Source organism: Nilaparvata lugens, chromosome 2 (assembly GCF_014356525.2).
Source record: "Nilaparvata lugens isolate BPH chromosome 2, ASM1435652v1, whole genome shotgun sequence".
NCBI lineage: Eukaryota > Metazoa > Arthropoda > Insecta > Hemiptera > Delphacidae > Nilaparvata > Nilaparvata lugens.
In genome coordinates, this window is record NC_052505.1 from 57,128,292 (window position 1) to 57,152,969 (window position 24,678).

Here is a 24,678-nt window from a genome sequence, read left to right on the forward strand (position 1 = left end):
GAATTTCTCAGCAACACGAGCAGGAACATAAAATATAAAATTTCATTGTAATAACATGACCGTGTGATAAATGTGGAACCTAAAATATTTTTTAGATTAAGAGTTTTAGTTTATGTTAAGAAAAGAGTTTTGGTATCGGAGAATTAAATTAAAATTATTCTGTAGTTGGACTTCTCATGAAGATGGAAATCATTATTCCGTTCTTGAGAATCTTGCTGAGTGAAATTCGATTCAAGATCTAGAACAATGGAATAGGAATTTGTAATATGAGTTCTCCGGTGACTGCAAAAGCTGGCAACATTGCACCAGACTGATAGAAAATGTAGAACGCATTGTTCAATAGATGAAGATAATACCACATTCGTTTGATTGGGAACTTTGTAATATATATTTTTTTAATTTGATTAATCATATTTTATTATTGAAAATGATGTGTGGAATTTTTTTTTAAATGATGTTTTGTGAGAGAGAGTCGAAGGAGGTATGGAGCTGATTTCAGATATAATTGTATTTAGAGTAAAACCTGTTATTTTACGAGAGATTGAGAATTGATATATGGAAGAGCAATGATGAAAGAATGGTTTTATTCCCGCCAGTTTGAACTGGATACCCACTCTATGACTGGATCAAGTAGGTTGTATTTTGAGCATTCAGGTTTATTCTTGGCAGAAATCGGTAAATAGGGTAAAATGCAGTTAGATGATTTTTTCTATTGCTCAGTGGGACTGAGAGCGAGACTTGGAATCGGGAATTCCGAGGTCAGATTGAATTCGGGAAATTCAATGAGAGAGTGATTGCACAGTGATGAGGTGAACTGGTGTTATGATCGTGTATCCACTTTTAGAAGTGTAGAATAATTCAATTTTATTCTACGGATGAGTTATTATTATTCTAGAGGCCAAGGCTGGGAATAGTTAACTGACCCGATAAAGAGTGAGAGAGATAGTTGATTTGATAGGAGAGAGAATCATTATATTGTGTATTAGAGATATAAAAGATCAACAAGTGTGAGTGAGAATGAGAGAGAAGGTAACGGTTAGAAAGAGAGGAAAATACTCCTTGGATTGTGCGATGAGAACAATGAAAATTAGAGTAAAACAGTAAATAGTGATTATTATAATAATTTGTCTAGACTAGAGAGAAACGAAAGTAGAGATGAAACAAAAGAAGAATAAGAAGAAAGTGGAGAGGAATATGGAATAAACAGTTGTATAGACTAACAGAGAATTAGTTGAAAGCGTAGTAGTCAATCAAATGAATATGAAAATGAAATATGCTACTTTGAAAATGCAAGCTGGCAGGCATTTTTTTGATCTACAGAGATAGAATAATTGCTATTTATTCTGATACGGATTGAAACAAGATAACGAATTGAAATTGCATTCGATAATGAATTGGGAATTTATTCAAAGTTTTGTGTGAAGTGAATAATTTGAGATTAATTAATGTTTTTCAAGGGCCCCGTCATTTCTATTTTGAGCTAGTGTTAGTATTTCTTTCTGGGACAGGCACATCCCAATTAAATTCAGTGTTGAGAAAGGAATTATTGTGATCGTTGTGAGAGATGAGGTCATTTGCGCTGTTGTACTGGAGTCCACTGTTCCTGAGTCATTGGTGGCGGAGATCTTCATTGGTTGCGCTGTAGCAAGCGATTCCCGTCATCAGCTGACTGACCTACAACTGACAGATCTGGCTGCCGTTCCAGCTGATGATGAAATGCCTGGGCACTACCATCCGTTGCATCCCCCCCGAACACCACCATATCAACATCCAGGAGCTGTTCCAGGATCCAGGTTCAGGCGCGGATTATGATGTCAACCACAGATAAGAGTGTCAAGTGTCCAGTTTTTAGTGTGAAAGAGAATAATTCGGTGTGAATGAAGATTAATCTTTCAGTGAATTCGTCATTTTTAGGGGAGGGGGTAATGTAATATTGTGAATATTGAGAGGTTTGAATTATTGTAGTTTTTTGTACCTTTCTTTCAGGTTGTTGAACTGATCAAAATTGAAATAAATTTTTCCAATATGAACTCTAGTGAACCTTGTTTTCGATTTTTGAAAATTTTTTTCATGCACAAAGTAAGCACCTAAATTTTGTGTTGCCATAGAAGATTTGCTAACTTGCTTCTTATCCATCCAAATTATTGCAGTCTTCTAGCATTTCAATACTACTAGCTTGGATTTCGTAATGAAATTAATGCGAACGTATTTAGGAATGTATTTGAACCGTGCGACCCCACGACGTTCCAACCAGATTTTAGGCCGGGCGCTCCACGTGTTTTCTTGAAAATTGGGAAATTTTAGTGGAAGAGCAGCAGTTCTAATCGAGTCGTCACCGCGAGAAGATGTAGTCATACAGCTTGTCTCGGCCTCCAAACTAGGCTTCGGCCTATTTAGAAGGAAAATATTATTATTTTTATTTTGTATAATTTGAAAGCATGTAGTTTGAAAAATAGTACCGTACTTAAAATGTAGAATTTAGTGATTGTGAGTGCCGATTTATTTGTCAAATTTCCGATTGCATGGTGAGTGCCAAAATTATTTAATTAAGCTCAAATAGATTGACCACTTAAATTGACCGAGGCCCTAAATTTATTGTAGAGTGAGTTAGCAAGTCTAAATACCAATCATGAATCATTGCCATGAAGTCTAAATTTGAGAAATATTGTTTGAATTTTTTTTATGTTGTAATTTTTAAACAAGAAGTAATTGGATAAATAACCGTATTGTTTACAGTGAATATTATGATTGAATGTAACAGAATTTCAAAGATTATTTAATGTTTGAATACAACTAATAAATTAATGTCAGTAGCAATTCTATAAAATCTTTTATTTCACGTTCCTGGCTCGTGATAAGTTACTTAGTGGCTAAAACAGGCGTTGTTGAACAGTAGGTAGGATCTTGGCATTTTCATGAACAAATCCATCCAAAGCTCCCAACCGTGTATTCAAATAGTTTAAACAGGGTTATAGTTAAGAAGAGATTTTGAGAGCAGTTATTTTATTCTTCCTTTGTCACTAAATCTGGGACTAACAAAGTACCCCTGGCCACCCATCGTTACGAATGATATCAAGTGTGGGGTAGTATAAAAAATACCATGTTGTCATGTGTCGTGAGGTAGTGTCATTAATATCTTCACCCGTTACAATGATGTCAGGTTTAGAGTTATTGGTTATAGATACCACCTATTACATTACATTGTCTCTTTTCTGTATAGGGCTACTTGTAATATGAATAAAAATAAAAATCTTAGTACCTTTTTTTTGAATAATTTAATCACAACATGTTTCAACATTGATGCCATTTTCAAGTGATATGAAGTAGATAAATAAATACTGCTGGAAGATTTTTATTATAATAACTCTTATTCTTATAATACAGTATAATAAATTTTTATTTAATTATTCTTATAATAAGAATCTTGCAGCAGAATTAATTTATTTGAATTGAATGAAGAAGACTAAGAAATTGTCAAAAAACACTGATTCATTGATAATAATTAGAAAGACCGGTTTCGGTTATTACACCATTGTCAATCTCTGATGAGTTTTATTAGAGATTGATCAATCTCTGATGAGTTTATCAGAGATTGACAATGGTGTAATAACCGAAACCGGTCTTTCTAATTATCATTGAAATGAATCAGTGGTTTTTTGACAATTTCTTAGTCTTTTTCATTCAATATGAATAATTACCACAATATCAACTTCTCAACTACACAAAAAGTAAAAAAAATTTATTCACTTCATATCACTTGAATATGGCATCAATGTTGAAACATGTTGTGATTAAATAATTTAAAAAAAGGACACTAAGATTTTTATTTTTATTCATATTACATCTATGTTGATTATTTATCTTAGAAATATTTTAAATTAAACGTATTTCCCACTTTAACTGGTAGCATTACTTATTAATATTTATGCTTCTCATTCAAAACATGCTAACTGTTTTAAGTAGATCTCACTATATTTAGTTTGTCTGTGTATGAACGATCTGAGTACATTCTCCATGAATATACGAGTGACGCAGATTTTTATAGGAGTTGGAGGCAGAGGAATGCGAGTAGACGAGTTTATCGTGGAATCTGGATCACATAGCATAAAGTTTTCTGCCTCCTTGTAAATCCGTGGCCGGGCCGCAAACGTGGAATTCAGCAGCTATCGACCCGTGGTTCGAGACCAAAGGCATAAAACGAGAGACGAGAGCCAGAATTACATTGTAGGAATGTCAGACGACAGAAAAACGGATGGCGAGGGAGAATTTATGTCTCTGAATTACCACAAGAAAACAATAGAGAACGCTAGTAGCAAGCCACTGCACCGGCTGCTAAACAAACCTACACTCAACTCGAGTTGGAATCAACAGGTCAAACCGAGCAGCAAACTACACCAAATTATCCGATTATTTTTAATAAGTTGTGTTGAAGCGTGAAACAGCAAGTTCGACGTGCTAACTGTTACAAGCGAGCGAATATAAATTCAACCTCGGCAAAGGATTACTTTGTAAATTATTCACAAGCCACCGAAAATAAGCTGGAGCCACCTCTAGAGCCTAGAGAAGCCTACAAAGCCCATTGTTTCTGCATCGTCACCTTTCATCGCAGCCCCAAGTGTGGCAAAGCACTACTATTTGCAGCACCAAATAATGTCTATCATTCATTCAGCTACAAAACAGACGAATTAATATATGGAAGATTCATTAGAAATTTCTGTTAGCAAACTGCTGGAATATTGGAATTACTGTATGATAATTAACTTATTGTCTATTGAAAAATTATTTTTATACATAATTAAATAATAGTTTATCACTTCTAGAATATTGTATTTTTTCTCTGATACAAGGTAGCTTAAATTTTCGTTGATAATAAATTGAATTAAATTGATAAATAAAATTACTGTTGATAATAACAATACAGTATTTTTCAAAGTACCGGATATTGTTGAATATCATTCACATAACTCATTATAATTTACATGATTGTAAATTCAAACTATTATAACTAAGATAAAATCATGGAGAAATAATAAATCTCTTATAACAGTGCGTAATATGATGTATAACGTAGTATAGTATACCTATGTTCTATTATGTAGAGAAATAGATGTGAGAAAGCTTATTCTATCTTGAATAGGACAATGATACGAAGCCTATGGCTGAACATGCTATACCTTAATAACTGCATTGTGATCAACTTACAATGAAAATTGCTGAATGCTAGCTGACTGTTATTATGTCAGGTATTGACATGCTGTTTTCTAACGAATATTGAATGATTTTTCTTTTAGAAAGGTTGGAAGAGATAAGTTCTGAAGAAGGTTATTCTAAAACCGCAGTCTCTCCTCACTTCTTATCATTCATTAATGATAAAGATTGATAAAACATTGAATGCTTTTGAGCATGCATTAAAATATGCTCTGATACAGCATTTTGTTGAGTGATGGTTGATTTTCAAAGGAAATCACGTACGTACATTTAAGAGCAATAGTAACTGAAGCGTGACAAAATCCATTTCTCAAGCAGAACCCCTCAGCCAACCAGCTGAAGAACAACCGATCACGAACAAAAGGGTCTCTCAAACACTGCCTGGCATCATTAATCTCATCGTTCGAGATTTCATTGATGTGATGAAGTTTCTCATCCGTATTTGAGTCTGTTAATACATTAATAAGTCAATCGTTTGACAAATATCTTACTTTCTTTTCGATGAATGGAGTTTGAAATGTATATGTTCCATTACTCAGAAACTATGTGACACGTTGAGCCGTGTCCACACTGAACAAATGTTCGACATACATATTCAGCGAACATGTTTGTTGAGGAGCTCAGGAACAAACATTTTAAAAATTTGGACAATGATTGTTTGTCAAACAAAAAAATACAGTTTTTCCAAACATTTTCAGAGTTGACAGCTGTGAAACATAAAACCTGTTCTTCCCACTTACAAATATTTTGTCTGGTGACACGTCCACACTGGCCACGGGCAAACATTGTTTGTCAAACATAATAGAATTTGCCCAAACTTTTCCAACAAACATGCTTGTCGAACATTTGTTCAGTGTGGAGACGGCTTTACACGTAGCATATAATATTATTTATTGTTAGCGGTATAAATTTGGAAATGGCAGCAATCTTGAATACAATTAAAGTAGGATTCATTTTCAACTGTGAGCATAATTTATAGAATAGACAACATTGATGTCATTATTGAAAAGTAGGTATGCTTGAAGTTTGTAGTGTATGTCACTGTAGTAATCAAGATTGATGTATTTACTATATAAATCAAAGTTTAACTGAAATATCATAACAGCATCTGAATTTCTCCCCAGTAGTCCAGTCAACAAAGGGTGTCACGTTACTTTTGGTGGAGTACGCTTAGCCTCTTGCTTGGCGTCAATCGGTAGAGCATGAGAGTTATTTTAATAATTATAGAATCTGGTCGTGGTTTTACTAGGATATAATCTCACTAAAATCTTCATAGGCCCAGACATGAGCTTTCACAATAATACTGATAATTTATAAAAAAAAAATATATATATATTTTTTCCTATTTTTTTTTATCCTATAGTATTATAAATAAATGAATAAATGAATAGTACACCATAAAAAATTTGATACATATATTAACAAATATCTCAAATAAAAATAAGTCAAAACAAAACGCTACCATGTGCTTTCACTTCATGATCACTTGCTGATGCTTGTCGATTTGGATAATTCTATTTCAAAATATAAACTTCTCAAATCAGAGCATGGTAGATTGATAAATCAATAATCAAAATAATATTTAATATATATTAATTTCTATAGTTTCTAATAAATTTCTTTATAATAAATATATTTAATCTCAGGGTGCAAGATTTGGCACCTGACGGAAATAGACAGATCAATTTATCTAATGAATCAGAGCTACATTATACTGTCGCAAATTATATTATAAAAATTAATGATCATATGAGCATTTGTATTATCAGCCTAGAACTTAGTATTCTTTTGATTGGTGTATCTTTTGATATAAGAATTGACTCGTTACTATCCAATAAAATACCTCTTATACAATCTTTAAACTTGCGCAAGTATTTTTACCAATTTCTTAATTCATTAAACCCTTTCGACGAGCTAGCTTTGATTTCTTATTTCATTTCGAAGCACTGAGGGCGCCCTATCACTATTTCAAATATTAATCACTCACGTGCTGGATTTTCTATGAACTGCTGATGGCGATCCAAACTCCTGTTGGTCCTGGATTATTTGTGGCCGAAGTCGTCTCTTCCAAGGGATTAGAAATATTTAAATGACTTTTGCTTCACAATAGCATCACAAAGTCTTAGGAGAAAATTTAGTAATTCAATTTAACTTTAAGTTATTAAAAGGTACAGTAAGATATTGCGCTCTATAATTTTTGGTGACATCTCATGGTGGTGGTTGGCAGGCCAACGGGGAAGTTCTCTTTTCTAATTCACAATTTTTCATTTCCGATTTCCAAATTTACATAAAATTTAAATAATCTGTTCTTCCGCCATTCATGGCTCAAATAGTTCGTACCAATCTATTAAATTATTACTTATGTTACATCTTTGATAATTTGTCTGCCTTTGGGCCATATACAATACATAAACTGTACAATAATAATTCATAAATCCTTAACATTTATAGAAATCTATACAAATATATTTGAATCGGCTCACAATTACTGCTATCAATTGCTACCATTTGATTGGTGCATGCAAATTATTATAGTATACATGCACCTAGGAACCTCCTACTTCCTTAATACATCATTTTTGTCTGGGTTTTTTGATACGTTTTTTACATGCAAAATAATTTTTTAAAGGTTATAGATTGATTCTCATATTACAACAATTAGCCACGTGGATCTTTTGGTCCTCAAGTTGCATACTATTTCGTTACAATAAGTTCCTGCCAAGGTATTTGGCTAGATTCTACGTTATGCGACCCAGTCGATCATTAGGTCGCCGATCAATAGATATTTTCTGCCTAACCTCAAATTTTCAATATTTTATATAATATTATAGAGGTAGCAATAATTATTTTTATTTCTATTCGGCCATTGTGAATTTAGCCATGATGCCTGATATTATCTAATCTTTTAACATTATCATCTTTGGCGATATTAGCCTATTATTCCACTTAGACCTATAAATTTCTTCAAATAGGAATTTTTATTTATCCCTCCAAAAGTCAAAACGTTACAAGGGTTATGAAGCGAAAAATTTGGAAGACAATTTTTGACCCCACAGCTCTGTTCAGCGTAGTAAGGACGTGAACACACATCAAAAGTCCCCACCCCTACCACCTGTCCACACCCTGACACCTTCAAAGGTATCATTTTTTTGTTTTCTCACGTATAATCTCAAAAACTATACGTCTAACGGACATGACTATTTTGTACAAAATTGAAGCTTACCAGATTTCCTACAATATTCATCTCACAACGTTTCCCACACACCGTTTAGTTTTCGAGATATCCTGAGCCTAAAGGTTTGACATTTTGGAAAAAAACACGTTTGCCTTCAATTGTTATAGCAGCTTTAGTGACAGGGGTGAATTAGAAAAAGATGTAAAATGAATATTGTAGATCATGTGAGCTTCAATTTTGTAAAGTGTAGTCATGTCCTTTAGATGCATACTTTTAGAATTATATGTGTTGAATTAAAAAATGGTTTGAACCACTTTTGAACCACCCTCCTTAGCACAAAGTGGAGACTTTTCATACGGTATGTTTTAATATATACATTTTCACTACTCTGAACATAGATGCTATGTCAAAAATTGTCTCCCCAACTTTTCCCCCTATACCATTTATTTAGAATTTATTGTCTGGACTAAGGAATTTTAAAACATGTCCTTTTCCATCAATCAGCTCAATTTTTTAATGACAAACTTAGAATGTAATGGTCACAATAAAGCATATTTTCTCCCAGCACTTCCAGTATGTTCTTAGTGTTTGGTATGCATAGTGAATTGCTTCTGTGGAATCAATCCAGAGTGGTGAGTGGTGAGTGGGGATAAAGATTGAGTAGTGAAGATCAGTTCTGTTTGGCTCCTTAAACTAACGTTGTATTTTCAAGTGGAATTTGAGTTTTGTAGTACCAGTGTTTTCGTCCTATTTTTGTGTATCTCCTGGTGTACTCTGATTCCCGATTGGACTTGACAGTTAGTGTGAGCAAACTCTTTTTCGTTTTTCAATTTCGCCAAAGGATCTTAGATCTAGGCTCCGTTAGGATTCAGTGAATAAAATCAAAAGCTCTTTATCTGTGAAATTTGTTCGGTCTGATAAATGGCTCCGAAAATTGACTGGGCAGTAGTAAACGCGTGCAACACTGAAGAATTATCGAACGTTGGTAGGTCCATGGAGTTGGCCCCACCCATGAAAGCACTAACATTAAAAATGGTCACATTGGTTAGTGCTTCGTTAGTGTTGGATAGTGCTTTGAACCCCAACATTAGTGCTTTTCTCGGTCAGGAGTTATAATGAAAAAACCTTGGGTGGGGCTAACTTCACATGAACTTGGCCCTACCCAGTCAGATCTCGGCACCCAAGTAAGATACAAAGTTGAAAATGGTATCATTGGTTAGTGCTTTGTTAGTGCTGGCAGGAGCACCAATCTTCATCGTTAGTGCTTGTCCTGTTCAGGTGTTATGATGGAAAAACCTTGGGTAGGGCTAACTTCACAGTGAACTTGACCCCACCCAGTCAGATCTCGGTCTTCAAGTGGGATATGAGGTCGTAAATTGTATCATTGGTTAGTGCTTCGTTAGTGCTGGCAGATGCACCAATCCCCATCATTGATGCTTGTCCCGTTCAGGAGTTATGATGGAAAAACCTTGAGTAGGACCAACTTCACAGTAGAATTGGCCCCACCCAGTCGGATCTCGTTCCCCAAGTGGGATACGAGGTTGTGAATGGTATCATTGGTTAGTGCTTCGTTAGTGCTGGCGGACGCACCAATTCCCATCGTTAGTGCTTGATCCGTTCAGGAGTTATGATGAAAAAACCTTGGGTAGGGCTAATTTCACAGTGGACTTGGCCCCAATCAGTCAGAACTCGGCCCCCAAGTGAGATACAAGGTCGTGAATGGTATCATTGGTTAGTGCTTCGTTAGTGCTGGCAGACGCACCAATTCACATCATTAGTGCTTGTCCCGTTCAGTAGTGTGAAGCTTTTCCTGGGGGAGTCACTCTCACCTCAAAGGATAAGTCGATACACGTAGGGTGAATCTTGCACTGAATCAATGGTGTTGAGGTTATAAATTTTATAACGGCGTGCGTGGACGCTGAGTGTACACCAGACTGATTGGTTCACTACAAGATTCAATACAATTGTCGGAATCGTAGGAGGCCTAAACGCTCGCTCACCCTTGATTCTTCTTATGACAGATTGTATGGTGATGAAATTTTTATAAGTAGTGTAGCGATCGCTAAACACTGAATACGGATACCTTAAAATTATTACCTGTGATGAAACAACATACAAAATCATACAGGTCGAGCAAAGATCCCGATGTAGATAATTTACGGGACTGCGTCTCTAATAAGTTCCGAAGATTAAGATAGGGTGCAAGGACCAGATATCGTTCGGAAATCATTTCGAGTCTTGTCGGGTTTTAAGCTCTATTGTAGGAAATTATATGATCTCCGGTTGCATCTGCTGTACAGTTGATATATTCGCTCCTAAGTCGAGGTTGGTAACAGATAAAAGCTGATATATGAGCAGGTAAGGACAGAGAATAAATACCTCGATCTGACCCCACACAATACATCCACTTAGACCTGTTCCAATATCCAGCTTAATTCAATTATTTCAATGATCGTATTCGATCGGTTCTTGATAATATAGAACGTATCAGACACAATAATTGACAGGCTTAAGAAATAATCGAACTCAGAAGACGAATTAACAAAATTGAAATATATTATAATAAAATATATGATCTCACAGTGCAGATTCAGAATTTGATTTACAGATTGATAATAATTTAGCATTAACAAAAGAGTTAAAAATTTTCTTGTGCTTGCATGACACCATGCATGATTCGACAGAATTTTACAATTGATAAAATTTAACAGTTTGTGAAAAAATGGTGAAAATAAATTATAAAATATGTTAAAATGCTCGGGGTCGTGGTTCTGGCAGCGGAGGATAGTTAATCAACTACAAGTTCTTATAAATTCTAAATTGAATAAATTCTAGGCTCTTAATAACTAATAAGCGCTTGTCGGCGTGGCCAATAATTTAAAGAAGAAATTTTGTATCTTTCTGCACTGTAATATTTTTTCGAAGCATAGATTGGGGCCCCTTTAAAGTTATAACTCACGTGAAATTCCTTGACGGTCGTGATTTTCTTCTTTAGATCAAAATCGTTTGATCGGCGGTGGTCCAAGCTTCGGTCTCAGCACGTGGGGAATTTTAATTTAATATCTCCTTCACCAAATTAATTAAGGGATAATTTAACTTCAAACTTTTAATTTATTGATTGATGAAAATAGATTTACAAATAACAAATAGATTAGCCTAAAATATTGGCTCACGAATAGAACATATAAATTCGAACAAAAATCTTACAAATAGGTCTTGGTAACTTTAACGAGATCTGAACAGTGAGGATTTCAAAAGGGAAGTGCCACGTCTTCTTCTAAGCTTCTTGGCTGGAATCTTTCTCCTGAGAATCTCGGTGTAATAAATTTGCATAAAAATTTGCCATTGGTAGAACGATTGTGACATAGACATGACATCAGTGGCAAGCAATAGAATATAATTCCTTTAATCACGATAATAATTCAATTTATATAATTCTTAAAACTGCTTGATCTCCTAGACATAGTTTCTCTTATACAATGTACATGTGCTAGCGTATATGATAAGGCAGGTTTGTTGTCTGATAGTAGATTAACATGTGTTGCCTTCAAACGATCACCTTTTTGGTGCTATTTCTATGCACTATGATTGGCTTAGACTTGCCAAAGAGATTCAATCACCATGTGGCTCAGTTGAAATAATAATTAATAAATTAATATTCTTATACAATTTTTATTATGTTTGAGACTGTTATAATTAATTCCTGCCATTTTTATCAATAATATAATGTTCATGCTATGACCTAGTTAGTTACAATAATACTTAACATTATAATATAATTTTTTTTTGAGTAATAAATAATTTCAACAATAATACATACATTTCATTTTTTATTCGAAATTCTTGGTCCTTTATTGATATTTTTTACTTTTTTAGAAATAATATTGTGGCTTGCATGAATCTGGCATGACATTTTAAAATATGTTGAATCAGTCAGCTGTGTTTGAGCTGCTTTAAAACATCTGATCAATAGTAAACAAAGTGTAACCTCAAAATTCAATGAGTAATTCATAAATGGTTCGTGCTTTATTTGCAGAATAATTATAATTCTATCAAATAATTTTCTAGAAAATATTCAGTACAGAACGGTACTCTTATCTAATATACAGTTACTGATAAGGAAGCTTTATCGCTCGGTCGCTAACCATTCCTTTAGCAAATTCTTTCATTTAAAAGGTAATCACAATTTTCCTCTCTTCTCATGAGGTCTATTTAAAAAATTCATCACACAAAAGCCCCCAGGATATTTTAAATAGGTAATTGGGAGACGAGTTGAAACAATGACTATTTGAAAAATCCCATACTGTGATGAATACACCATTTCATCTCCTTACTTTTACAAAAACTCCACACTTAACACTAAAAACAATATATCGTGCACTTTTGGCTACAAGAAAATAAATAATTGATTGTTCCTTCCATTGGATACAATCGAAATACAATAATTAATGAGGTCTCTTTGGATCCTTCATTAAAACAACTCCACAACTTCCATTCACGGGTGGCTTATGAGCAGACCCATAACTATAACAAATATAACAAAATTTCACATATTATCCTCTTAAGATTCAAACAGTATTCGCAACAAATATAGATTTTCATTATTATTACAAGTTTCGACTCTTGGTTTTGGCTTTTACATAAATTGGGTGAGAATGTGATTAATTTCGGTGACTTGACAATTGTCTACCGCTTGATCCGAGCAATTCCTTTTTTACGCTTAGTACGTTGTATACAAACAGGGTTACACTTGAAGTGATTTTTGACTTTTATCAATGCTGGTTACAAATACTATGTTTTTAAGATTATATTCATTGATTTGAATTACAATTCATGATCTTTTAATGCAACAATAATAAATTTCATGTTTGAAGGTAAGAATTTCATTTTCTTTTGAGCTTTTTAGAGATACATTTACATACATAGAACATGCGATTTTCGTGCAATTTAACATAAATATATATATATTCTGGTTGCGTTTTTTACTTATACTTTCACATTAAATAATAGATTATAACAGTTAACAACAATATTGCTTTGATTCATAATGATTTATTCTGTGATTTCGCACATATTGGCTGGGATGACGAAGAAAATTATTGAACAGGCTTTGGTTCTGAATAGATTTTTCGATCGATTCCATATTTCGAGGTTAGATTTACACATTTTTTCAAATAAACTTTGTTTATTTTCTTTCCTCCTATTCACTACTAATTTCATCTGATTTCTAATTTACAATTATTTTCTGTTGATAATATAATTTTTGTTTCCGTTTTTCAGTTGTGCGGATTGTACTAGGCGATTTTTTCCGTGATGACTATGACATGAGGCAGATGTCTTGATCAGGTTGGTGATTTTTAGAGTTGTTTTGTAGTTTTATTTTCTTCTGTTATTAGAGTTGTTTTCGATTTCTTTATTTGAAGTAGATTGATGGTATTTCTTTATTAGCTGAGATGCGGCGAAGTTTAGGTTATCTTGATTGATTAGACTGCAGTAGAAAGGTGCTAGTCTGCAAAGTAATGATTCAATGGGTAGGCTGTGATTATGAAGAAGTTTGATAATTTGTGTAATTTACAACGTAGATTCCAGTTAATTCAAATTTATTTCTTTCTCAAGCCCCCATCTAGATTTGATTTCGGTTTTATTCAAGGTCAAATTCCAATTTGCAACTATCCGTTTTATAAAACTTGGCTTAAAACGAATGTGCCCGTGGTGTAAATCAATTCTTACAAACACGTTTCCTCTTTGTTGGCCGGTGACATGCAGCTTGTTATTTTTAAACCTTACATGCCGGTGGTGTCTGTGGGTTCTTCTAAATAATATTTTCCTTTTCGGCATGCCAGTAGGAAGCTTGATGTACGATTTTAGCCTTATATGACAGCAGTGTAGATGAACTCTATCAGATGGTTTTCTTCTTTGACATATTGTAATCCTTCTTGTTTGTTGTTTTGATTCATAGGTTTCCGGTTTTGGTTGTGGTTTGGGTATGTTTTGGGTTTCCGTTTTACTTCTATTGTTTTGTGAACTATCTTCATGAGTGCTGGGTTTATATGTTGCAGGTGCTGTTCTCGGTGGATGGACGGTGATGTGGGCGGTCGGCGGTCCGGGCTGCTCTTCTACTCGGCGGGCAACGTCCTTGAACTCCTGGTGTCCGGTGCGCGGTGGTACGAGCTGTCCCTCCATGCCATGAATGACGTCCTGAGCTTGGCTGGTGATGTCGTCCGGCTCCTCTTGGAGTTCTGCGGGGTGCGGTGCGATCTCAGTCTTGACATTCTCGGTAGGTTGGTCTTCCTTATATGTGTCATGTTCACTTGCTTGTTTGACTTTCACCTCCTTCATTGTATCCATCTCCACATGTACATGTTTCTTTAGGCTGACTTTGATGTTAATTGTTTTTGTATGCATATCTTGGGATATCCTATCTAATCGACTATTGGTTTCCAAAATTGATTTATCCAGACACTCAGCTAATTTTTGATGGTATTATCGGTGTCACGGAATGCTCCGTCCACCCGCTGACTCAACCTCTCCAAACCCTGTTCATTTGTCTTCTTTGCTTCTTGAACTTCCTTATACAGCCTGTTTATTGCTTCATTGGTTTGCTTGTTGTCTTTCTTTACCTCTTGAATTTCCTTCTTTAATTCTTCCTTTGCTTGTTTATTGTCTTCTTTTAATTCTTCCTTTGTTTGTTTATTGTCTTTCTTCAAATCATTTATTGCTTCCAGGATGGTGTTCCAATCTATTGCGGGAGCGGGTGTATGGCTAACGGTTATCCGCTGGTTCTTCATCTGAGCGACGGTATGAGAAATGGGAGTTCCTGTCTCTGGGGCAGCATTGTCGACCGGATGTTCTTCTGATACTTCGTCCTCTGGTTCTTGGGCTATCAATGGATCCTCCAATAGAATGCAGCTCTCTTCCACTTGCGTCGACGACAAGTCATCCAGTATATGTGGATGGAAATCGGCGGATGCGGTGGCAGATGCGGATGGCGGTGAACGATTGAGTGAGATGTCCTCGGGGTCCGATAGACTTGGATTGACCGGGTCGTTTCCTGCCATGGTTTGCGGAAAAATAACGCGACGAAACTGTGTGGTGAATAAACGTGAAAATGTTGATGTGATATACAAAATAATTGAATAAAAGATCCAAGTGAAATCATTATAGCTTTGCAACAAATGAAATACAGAAAAAGTGATTCAACAATGTGTTCAGTGAGGAAGTGAATCAAATTAGCAATATCGTTAACATAGAAATGATAATAACATACAGGATACACAATGGATAATTATGCGATAACGAAGGTACGTCTCTTATAATTTATTATTATTACTATTATAAATATTTTACTCTTATAAGTCTTTGCCGCAATTCTTTATAGGGCTAGTATTCTTCGCAAAATTTTATATAAAAGCAGCAGTGTTCTGCTTGGATTATTCCGCAATATATCAGTGATTTAATTTTACTTCCCTCTTTATGCTTTAAAAACTTTAAAAAATGTAAATAACTTCAATCCTCTTTTCCATTAATTTCTTATGAATTGTTTTGGTGTAGACCTAATACTCTTAAATAGTATGACCTTTCTTATGGTATTTCTTATACCTATGACTTATAATATGACCAATTTTCAAGTAACACAAGAATGAAATTCTGAGTTCGATTTTTCCTCTAAAAATTCATCAATCGATAAATTTATTTTCTGTTCAAAAATTGGGTATGGTACGTCTTGTTATTTTATATAACAGTGAACAGTTAATACTAAATTCAAAGAAATTCACAACCATGAATTTTTCAAAAAATTTTCCCGTTGTCAACGCTATAGTATACTGAGCAACTAAATAATCCTCATAGTCGATTATCCACCTCTTCAATGCCTATCACTGTTGGGCGCCAAATTGTGTGAAGCTTTACCTGGGGGAGTCACTCTCACCTCCAAGGATAAGTCGATACACGTAGGGTGAATCTTGCACTGAATCAACGGTGTTGAGGTTATAAATTTTATAATGGCGTGCGTGGATGCTAAGTGTACACCAGACTGATTTGTTCACTACAAGATTTAATACAATTGTCGGAATTGTAGGAGGCCTAAACGCTCGCTCACCCTTGATTCTTCTTATGACAGATTGTATGGTGATGAAATTTTTATAAGTAGTGTAGCGATCGCTAAACACTGAATACGGATACCTTAAAATTATTACCTGTGATGAAACAACATACAAAATCATACAGGTCGAGCAAAGATCCCGATGTAGATAATTTACGGGACTGCGTCTCTAATAAGTTCCGAAGATTAAGATAGGGTGCAAGGACCAGATATCGTTCGGAATATATTTCGAGAACAGAGTCTTGTCGGGTTTTAAGCTCTATTGTAGGAAATTATATGATCTCCGGTTGCATCTGCTGTACAGTTGATATATTCGCTCCTAAGTCGAGGTTGGTAACAGATAAAAGCTGATATATGAGCAGGTAAGGACAGAGAATAAATACCTCGATCTGACCCCACACAATACATCCACTTAGACCTGTTCCAATATCCAGCTTAATTCAATTATTTCAATGATCGTATTCGATCGGTTCTTGATAATATAGAACGTATCAGACACAATAATTGACAGGCTTAAGAAATAATCGAACTCAGAAGACGAATTAACAAAATTGAAATATATTATAATAAAATATATGATCTCACAGTGCAGATTCAGAATTTGATTTACAGATTGATAATAATTTAGCATTAACAAAAGAGTTAAAAATTTTCTTGTGCTTGCATGACACTATGCATGATTCGACAGAATTTTACAATTGATAAAATCTAACAGTTTGTGAAAAAATGGTGAAAATAAATTATAAAATATGTTAAAATGCTCGGGGTCGTGGTTCTGGCAGCGGAGGATAGTTAATCAACTACAAGTTCTTATAAATTCTAAATTGAATAAATTCTAGGCTCTTAATAACTAATAAGCGCTTGTCGGCGTGGCCAATAATTTAACGAAGAAATTTTTGTATCTTCCTGCACTGTAATATTTTTTCGAAGCATAGATTGGGGCCCCTTTAAAGTTATAACTCACGTGAAATTCCTTGACGGTCGTGGTTTTCTTCTTTAGATCAAAATCGTTTGATCGGCGGTGGTCCAAGCTTCGGTCTCGGCACGTGGGGAATTTTAATTTAATATCTCCTTCACCAAATTAATTGAGGGATGATTAACTTCAAACTTTTAATTTATTGATTGATGAAAATAGATTTACAAATAACAAATAGATTAGCCTAAAATATTGGCTCACAAATAGAACATATAAAATCGAACGAAAATCTTACAAATAGGTCTTGGTAACTTTAACGAGATCTGAACGGTGAGGATTTCAAAAGGGAAGTGCCACGTCTTCTTCTAAGCTTCTTGGCTGGAATCTTTCTCCTGAGAATCTCGGTGTAATAAATTTGCATAAAAATTTGCCATTGGTAGAACGATTGTGACGTAGACATGACGTCAGTGGCAAGCAATAGAATATAATTCCTTTAATCACGATAATAATTCAATTTATATAATTCTTAAAACTGCTTGATCTCCTAGACATAGTTCCTCTTATACAATGTACATGTGCTAGCGTATATGATAAGGCAGGTTTGTTGTCTGATAGTAGATTAACATGTGTTGTTTTCAAACGATCACCTTTTTGGTGCTATTTCTATGCACTATGATTGGCTTAGACTTGCCAAAGAGATTCAATCACCATGTGTTTCAGTTGAAATAATAATTAATGAATTAATATTCTTATACAATTTTTATTATGTTTGAGACTGTTATAATTAATTTCTGCCGTTTTTATCAATAATATAATGTTCATGCTATGACCTAGTTAGTTACAATAATACTTGACATTATAATATAATTTTTTTTAAGTAATAAATAATTTCAACAATAATACATACATTTTATTTTTTATTCGAGATTCTTGGTCCTTTATTGATATTTTTTACTTTTTTAGAAATAATATTGTTGCTTGCATGAATCTGGCATGACATTTTAAAATACGTTGAATCAGTCAGCTGTGTTTGAGCTGCTTTAAAACATCTGATCAATAGTAAACAAAGTGTAACCTCAAAATTCAATGAGTAAATCATAAATGGTTCGTGCTTTATTTGCAGAATAATTATAATTTTATTAAATAATTTTCTAGAAAATATTCAGTACAGAACGGTACTCTTATCAAATATACAGTTACTGATAAGGAAGCTTTATTGCTCGGTCGCTAACCATTCCTTTAGCAAATTCTTTCATTTTAAAAGGTAATCACAATTTTCCTCTCTTCTCATGAGGTCTATTTAAAAAATTCATCACAGTAGTTATGATGAAAAAACCTTGGGTAGGGCTAATTTCACAGTGGACTTGGCCCCAATCAGTCAGATCTCGGCCTCCAAGTGAGATACAAGGTCGTAAATGGTATCATTGGTTAGTGCTTCGTTGGTGCTGGCAGGAACACTGATCCCCATCGTTAGTGCTTGTCCCGTTCAGGAGTTATGATGAAAAAACCTTGCGTAGGGCTAGCTTAACAGTGAATTTAGCCTCACCGAGTCAGATCACTGCCCCCAAGTATGATCCGTTCAGGAGTTATGATGAAAAAACCTTGGGTAGGGCTAACTTCACAGTGGACTTGGCCCCAATCAGTCAGAACTCGGCCCCCAAGTGAGATACAAGGTCGTGAATGGTATCATTGGTTAGTGCTTCGTTAGTGCTGGCAGAAGCACCAATCCCAATCCTTAGATCTTTCCCGTTCAGGAGTTATGATGAAAAAACCTTTGGTAGGGCCAACTCCACAGTGAACTTGGCCCCACCCAGTCAGATATCGGCCCCCAAGTAAGATACAAGGTCGTAGATGGTATCATTCGTTAGTGCTGGCAGGAGCACCAATCCCCATCATCAGCGCTTGTCCGCTGAATTGCATTTCATGACTGTCCCATGTTGGGTAGCAGCCTCCGCGCTTCGTGCTCTGGCTAGAATGATGCACATCATAGAAATAGAGATTATATAGGTGGAGTGAGGTGGGCTATGTGGGGTTTGTTTGTTAGAATGGTTCAAGTATAGTTAGGTGGAATAGGCTGGATAGAGTTGGGTAGTTAGATTGGATAGGTGAGCTGGGGTGAGTAAGGTGGGGTGAGTAAGATACCATAATGTATGTTAGGTAGAGTAGGTTGAATAGCATAATTAATGTGGGGTGACTTCGGTGGGTAGGTCATGTAATTGATAATTGATAGAGAGTTGAGTAGGTAGTATAGGTATAGAAGGATGGATAGGGTAGGTTTGGTGGGATTGGTTTGGTAGGCCAGGTAGAGTAGGCTAGGTTCAAGTGATTGCAGTATTGAATGGTGAACTTAAAAACTGCTTTTGCGTCTCTCATATGTTTGTGCTCAACATGATAGTTCCTTATGTCTTTGCTTTGAAATTGAACATTGGGAGGTTGGAAAATTTAGGGTGCCCTGAGTAACACCAAAAATTGAGTCACTTGTATTTGAAATTTTTCATTTATTCCTATCTGTTTCAATCATTTCTCGACATATTTTAACATCATTCTACCTTCCATTGTGGTTGTAGATTTTTTTAAATTACTGAAAATCACAGCACCTATATTGTCCCCCCCCCCCTAGTGCCTCCTGGATTAGATTAATTCCAAGTTTTATTATGCAGCATAGAAAGCTAGTTATGTAATCTAAACGATGAAAAATGATGTGAAAATTACAGAACCCATGAAATTTCGGCTGCAACATTGTGGGTGTCAAAAATTTTCTGGGAAAAAATTGGAAAAAATCGAGAGATTGCCCTTGAATCCCTCATATATCAATCCATCCAGTTCTCATTCATGATAATTACTGACCTTATTTCGATGTGCTGAGTAAGATTGTTCCTCTTGACTTTGCTATGAAATCAAGCATTGAAAAGTTGAAAAAATTGAGGGGGTCCTTGGTCTCTCCAAGGTAAATTCTGTCATATCTTTTTCTTTTTTCATCACTTTCAATTATTGTCTGACATATTCTAGCATCATTATACCGTTCAGTATGACTGCAGATTTTTTAAAAATTTCTCAAAAAATGAGGGGGCCATGCCCCCTATCAAGAAAATCGATGTTTCTTCTGTGCAAGGCGATGTTTAAGGATCTACAGAGTTGATTGAGTTGGAATTCGAAACTGTAGCGATTCACCCCCTAAATTTCCCAGAAATTGAGCGGGGCATCATTGACCCTAGAAATGAAAAATTCGAAAAATCAATGATTTTCCTGATGTCTGCTAGTACTCTCACAGACTTTCTGATGGAAGTTAGTATTGTCACATGCCCCAGTTTGGCTGGGAATTTTTCAAATTTTCATTAGGAAAAAACTGATGGAAATTTCGTTTCCCCCGCACCACCCGGAACACGGTCGAAATTTTATTGTGTGGATCAAGTAATGTTGAGGCACTGAACAGGAAATTTCTTTTGCACTTTGCTGAGAAATGTGCAGTTCAAAAGTTGAAAATATTGGGGGGGTCCAGGAGGACCCTGAAGGTGAAATCTGTTTTTTTTTGTATTTTTTATTGCCTTTTTTATCACTTTTGATCATTTTTTGACATATATCAACATCATTTCACAGTTCAGTGTGACTGCAGATTTTTCGAAATTGCCAAAAATCACACAGCTCCCCACGTGAGCCCCCTGGATTTAATTTTCGGTCTGATGATACACTATCAGCAGCATGGACGGCAATTTACGTGATTCCAACATTGAAAACCGATGTAAAAAATACATAGACAATCAATTCATGGCTGCAAAAATCTTTGAATATGAGCCAAAATTTACAAAAATTGAAAAATTGCCCTCGCATCCTCACATATATATATTCTCATGATTAGTTTTCGCGGGAATGATGTTTTTTTGGCTGCCCAATTTTTATTTTGAGCATAAAAATCCTGTAAGTGTGTTCCATAACCAGCACTGTATATATTGGGGTCCCCCCATGCCACCCTAGAATTGGGAAATTCATTATTTGAGAGTTTTTTGTGTGTTATTTTTGGTCCTCTTTCCAATGATATCATTCATTAAATTTTGAGATTCACAGTACTGGCTGGGAATTCCACACTTTTTTCTCAAAAAAATTGGGGGGTCAGACCCCTATTGAAAAAATCTATGTTTTGTTTGTGTGAGGCCATGTTTTGGGATCCTCTGAGTCGATTGAGCTAAAATTTAAAACTGCAGCTATTTTCTCCTCAATTTTTCAAGAACGAGGGGTGATCATTGACCCCCAAATTGAAAATTAAAAAAAATCCATGATTTTCCCAATGCCTGCCAGGACTCCTAGAGACATCCTGATGGAAGTTGGTATTGTCACATGCCCCAGTTTGGCTGGGTATTTTTCAAATTTTCCATCATGCAAAAATAAACGAGAATTCGGCTCCCCCCCGCACCCCCCGCGACACAGTCGGAATTTTATTTCAGCAATCTAGTAATGTAGGGGCGCTGAACAAAAAAGTTCGCTTGAATTTTGCTGAGAAATGTGCTGTTCAAAAGTTCAAAATATTAGGAGGGTCCTGGAGCCCCCCAAAATAGAAAATTCTCAGATATCATAATTATTCCTATGGTTTCAATCACTTGTCAATTCAATCCAACAGAGCACAGCTCGTTGGCAAAGATGAGGTAGAGTATTGGTCCAAGAACGGTTCCTTGTGGTACTCCAAAGCTAACTGGAAGGCCATCTCCTGCACTTAGGTTTCTCCCAATCCTGACTCGCTGCCTACGATTTTCCAGATATGACTTGAACCATTCTGAGACGAAACCTCTTACACCCATAGCCTGTTACTCTCTATTGCTCTCTAATACTCCGAGGGCTAAAAGTCATAGTAGCGTATCTACAAAAACCCAACTTTTCAGGAGAGCAAAAAACAACAATGAGTTCACACTCCCTCACTATTTCTGAGGTCTGTATTAATTTCAACAACCTAGAATTCACATATCAATATTGTATGAATCGTGTGCTTCTACCAGTGCATTCATTTCGATGAATTATTGAAAATTCAATTAAATAAAATCAAAAATGAAATACCTTGTTCTAGTTACGCTATTGTGACCATAATCAATTTCCAAAATGTATCATTTTCTGGAGATAAGCTATTCTGAGAGTGATCAGTTATGAATAGTAACAATTTATTAAACTGTTCCATGTATTTTATAGATGTTTATTGACATTCAATAACAAAATATGAGAGATATATGATAATATATAAAAAGTATAGAAAATCACAGGTGTCCAATAAGTAGGTACGGCATTATTGAAGGACTGGAAAATAAAGTACTGAAATGAAATTATAATGCTCTGAGAATGATTGAGAAAAACAAAATATCAAACAATAACATTAAAACTAAATTCGAAAATTCCAGCCTCTTCATATAACACTTGAATCAAACTCGAAAATGTTACTATCTTCAATGACTACAGCCTATAGATACTTATCACCAAAACTCATCATTTCTCAATGTCATTTTCTTTAAAGGACTGAAAAAATGAATACTGAAATACAATAAAAATACTCTGAGAATGACTGAAAATCACATAATATTATGAAACAATTACACTAAAATTACATTGGAATCTCTCTCAATGACTCTTCAAATTATTCACTCTCTTCAATGAATATAATAGGCTATTTATCACCAAAGCTCATCATTTTATGCAGGTGGAAATACAGGTAGTATAGACCATGGCAATTACAGACTGTATTGTAATAGGTCTATAGTTTCTTACATCACCTCGATCTCCAGATTTGTATATAGGTACCAAGAAACTGTTTTTGAAATCTCTGGGGAAGACACCAAGCTCCAGCAAGGCAGAGCCAGTATGGCCAGATGAATGGCCTAAATAACCTAATTACAGGAAGGGATATTTCATCAGGCCCAGTTCCTCTGCCAACATTCAGAGCTTCCAATCTGCGTTGAATATTGATTGGAGTAATGCAGCAGGATGGAACTAACTGGTTTCAACGAAAATCAAATTTCGGGACATTAACCGTGTCCTGCACAAAAATAGATGAAAAATAATCAGCGAAGAGTTCACACTACTTATCAACAGGAGATGCAGCACTTCTTGTGTCCAGTCTCATAAAAGTAGGTCTGGCTGAGCCTTTTCTCAAACCATCCACATGAGTCCAGAAAGATTTAGAATTTGTCAAAACAAATTCCTCTAATCCAAGTAAATAGTTATTGTATAACACCTTCTTGTCAAAACATGACATTGATCCCTCAAATTGCAAAAAACTTCATAGAGCTGAATACTACCAATTATTGCCTTATACTTTCTATGAGCAGTTTTCTTGGCTACAATCAATCTTCTTAATTCAATGGAACCACTTAGGGAGACAAGAGACATGAACCTTTCTCATGAGTGTGAACCTCTTGATGGTCAAGCTCATATACCTACAGAAATTACTGAAATGTTCCTCAGATCTAATGTTATCATCAAAATTTGCAACTGGGTAATTCATATTCTGAAACTCCAAGAATATGGAAGCTGAATCGCACTTGTGAAAATCAGGTATTTGTTTTACATAGCAGGGTTGTGTCCACCTCCTGTTCCAGGAGTATGTGATGAGTGCCTTTGAGGATGCCTGCCAGGTCGATTGTCTTTATTTAGACCTCTCAGAGGCCTTCGACAGAATTAACCACTCTCTCCTGGTTGCCAAACTGGAGGGTTATGAGGTGCATGTGTCATGCTCAAGTGGTTGAACAGCCATCTGAGGGACAGAACTCTGATTGTCAGAACTCTGAGGGTCATATGTCATCTCCTTTCCTGGCTCCATCTGGAGTCCCTTAGGGATCCCATTTGGGCCCCCTCCTCTTCAATTTGTTTATGAACGACATTAAAAGCTTCATATCATTCATGTTTCTAATGTATGCTGATGATGTCAAGTTATTCGACAGGGTATTGCAAGACTTAGGACATGAATCTCTGCAGAATTCTCTCAACAACCTTGATTTGTGGTGCCTTGATAATGGTATAGCTCTGACTGTAACCAAGTGTGTTGTAATGTCTTTCAAGCATGGAACAAGTATACTTGATTCTCAATACTCCTTGAGAGGCATTCCTTTGAAAAGAGTATGCAGTTTCAAGGACCTTGGAGTGACTATGACTCAGTCTCTTAGCCCACTGGATCACATAAGTGTGATCACTGGAGAGGCTAGATCTCTCCTTGGCTCTATATTCAGGTTCACCAGGGATTTCAGTTCTCCCGAGAGTGTCTTGGTTTTGTTTAGGGCTCTTGTTCTTCCAGTGTTTGAATATGGC

At 35.4% G+C, this 24,678-nt stretch overlaps 1 protein-coding gene across 1 annotated transcript in view; it reads left to right on the forward strand.

Moving 5' to 3' along the window:
* Positions 1-1,470: 1,470 nt before the first annotated feature.
* LOC120349558 (vacuolar protein sorting-associated protein 13D-like) overlaps positions 1,471-24,678 on the forward strand; it is a 51,852-nt gene continuing 28,644 nt past the window's right edge. The window contains exon 1 of the mRNA XM_039419920.1: positions 1,471-2,525. Within this exon, the coding sequence (XP_039275854.1) occupies positions 2,523-2,525 (3 nt within the window). The 5' untranslated portion in view covers positions 1,471-2,522. The remainder of the gene's footprint in view (positions 2,526-24,678) is intronic.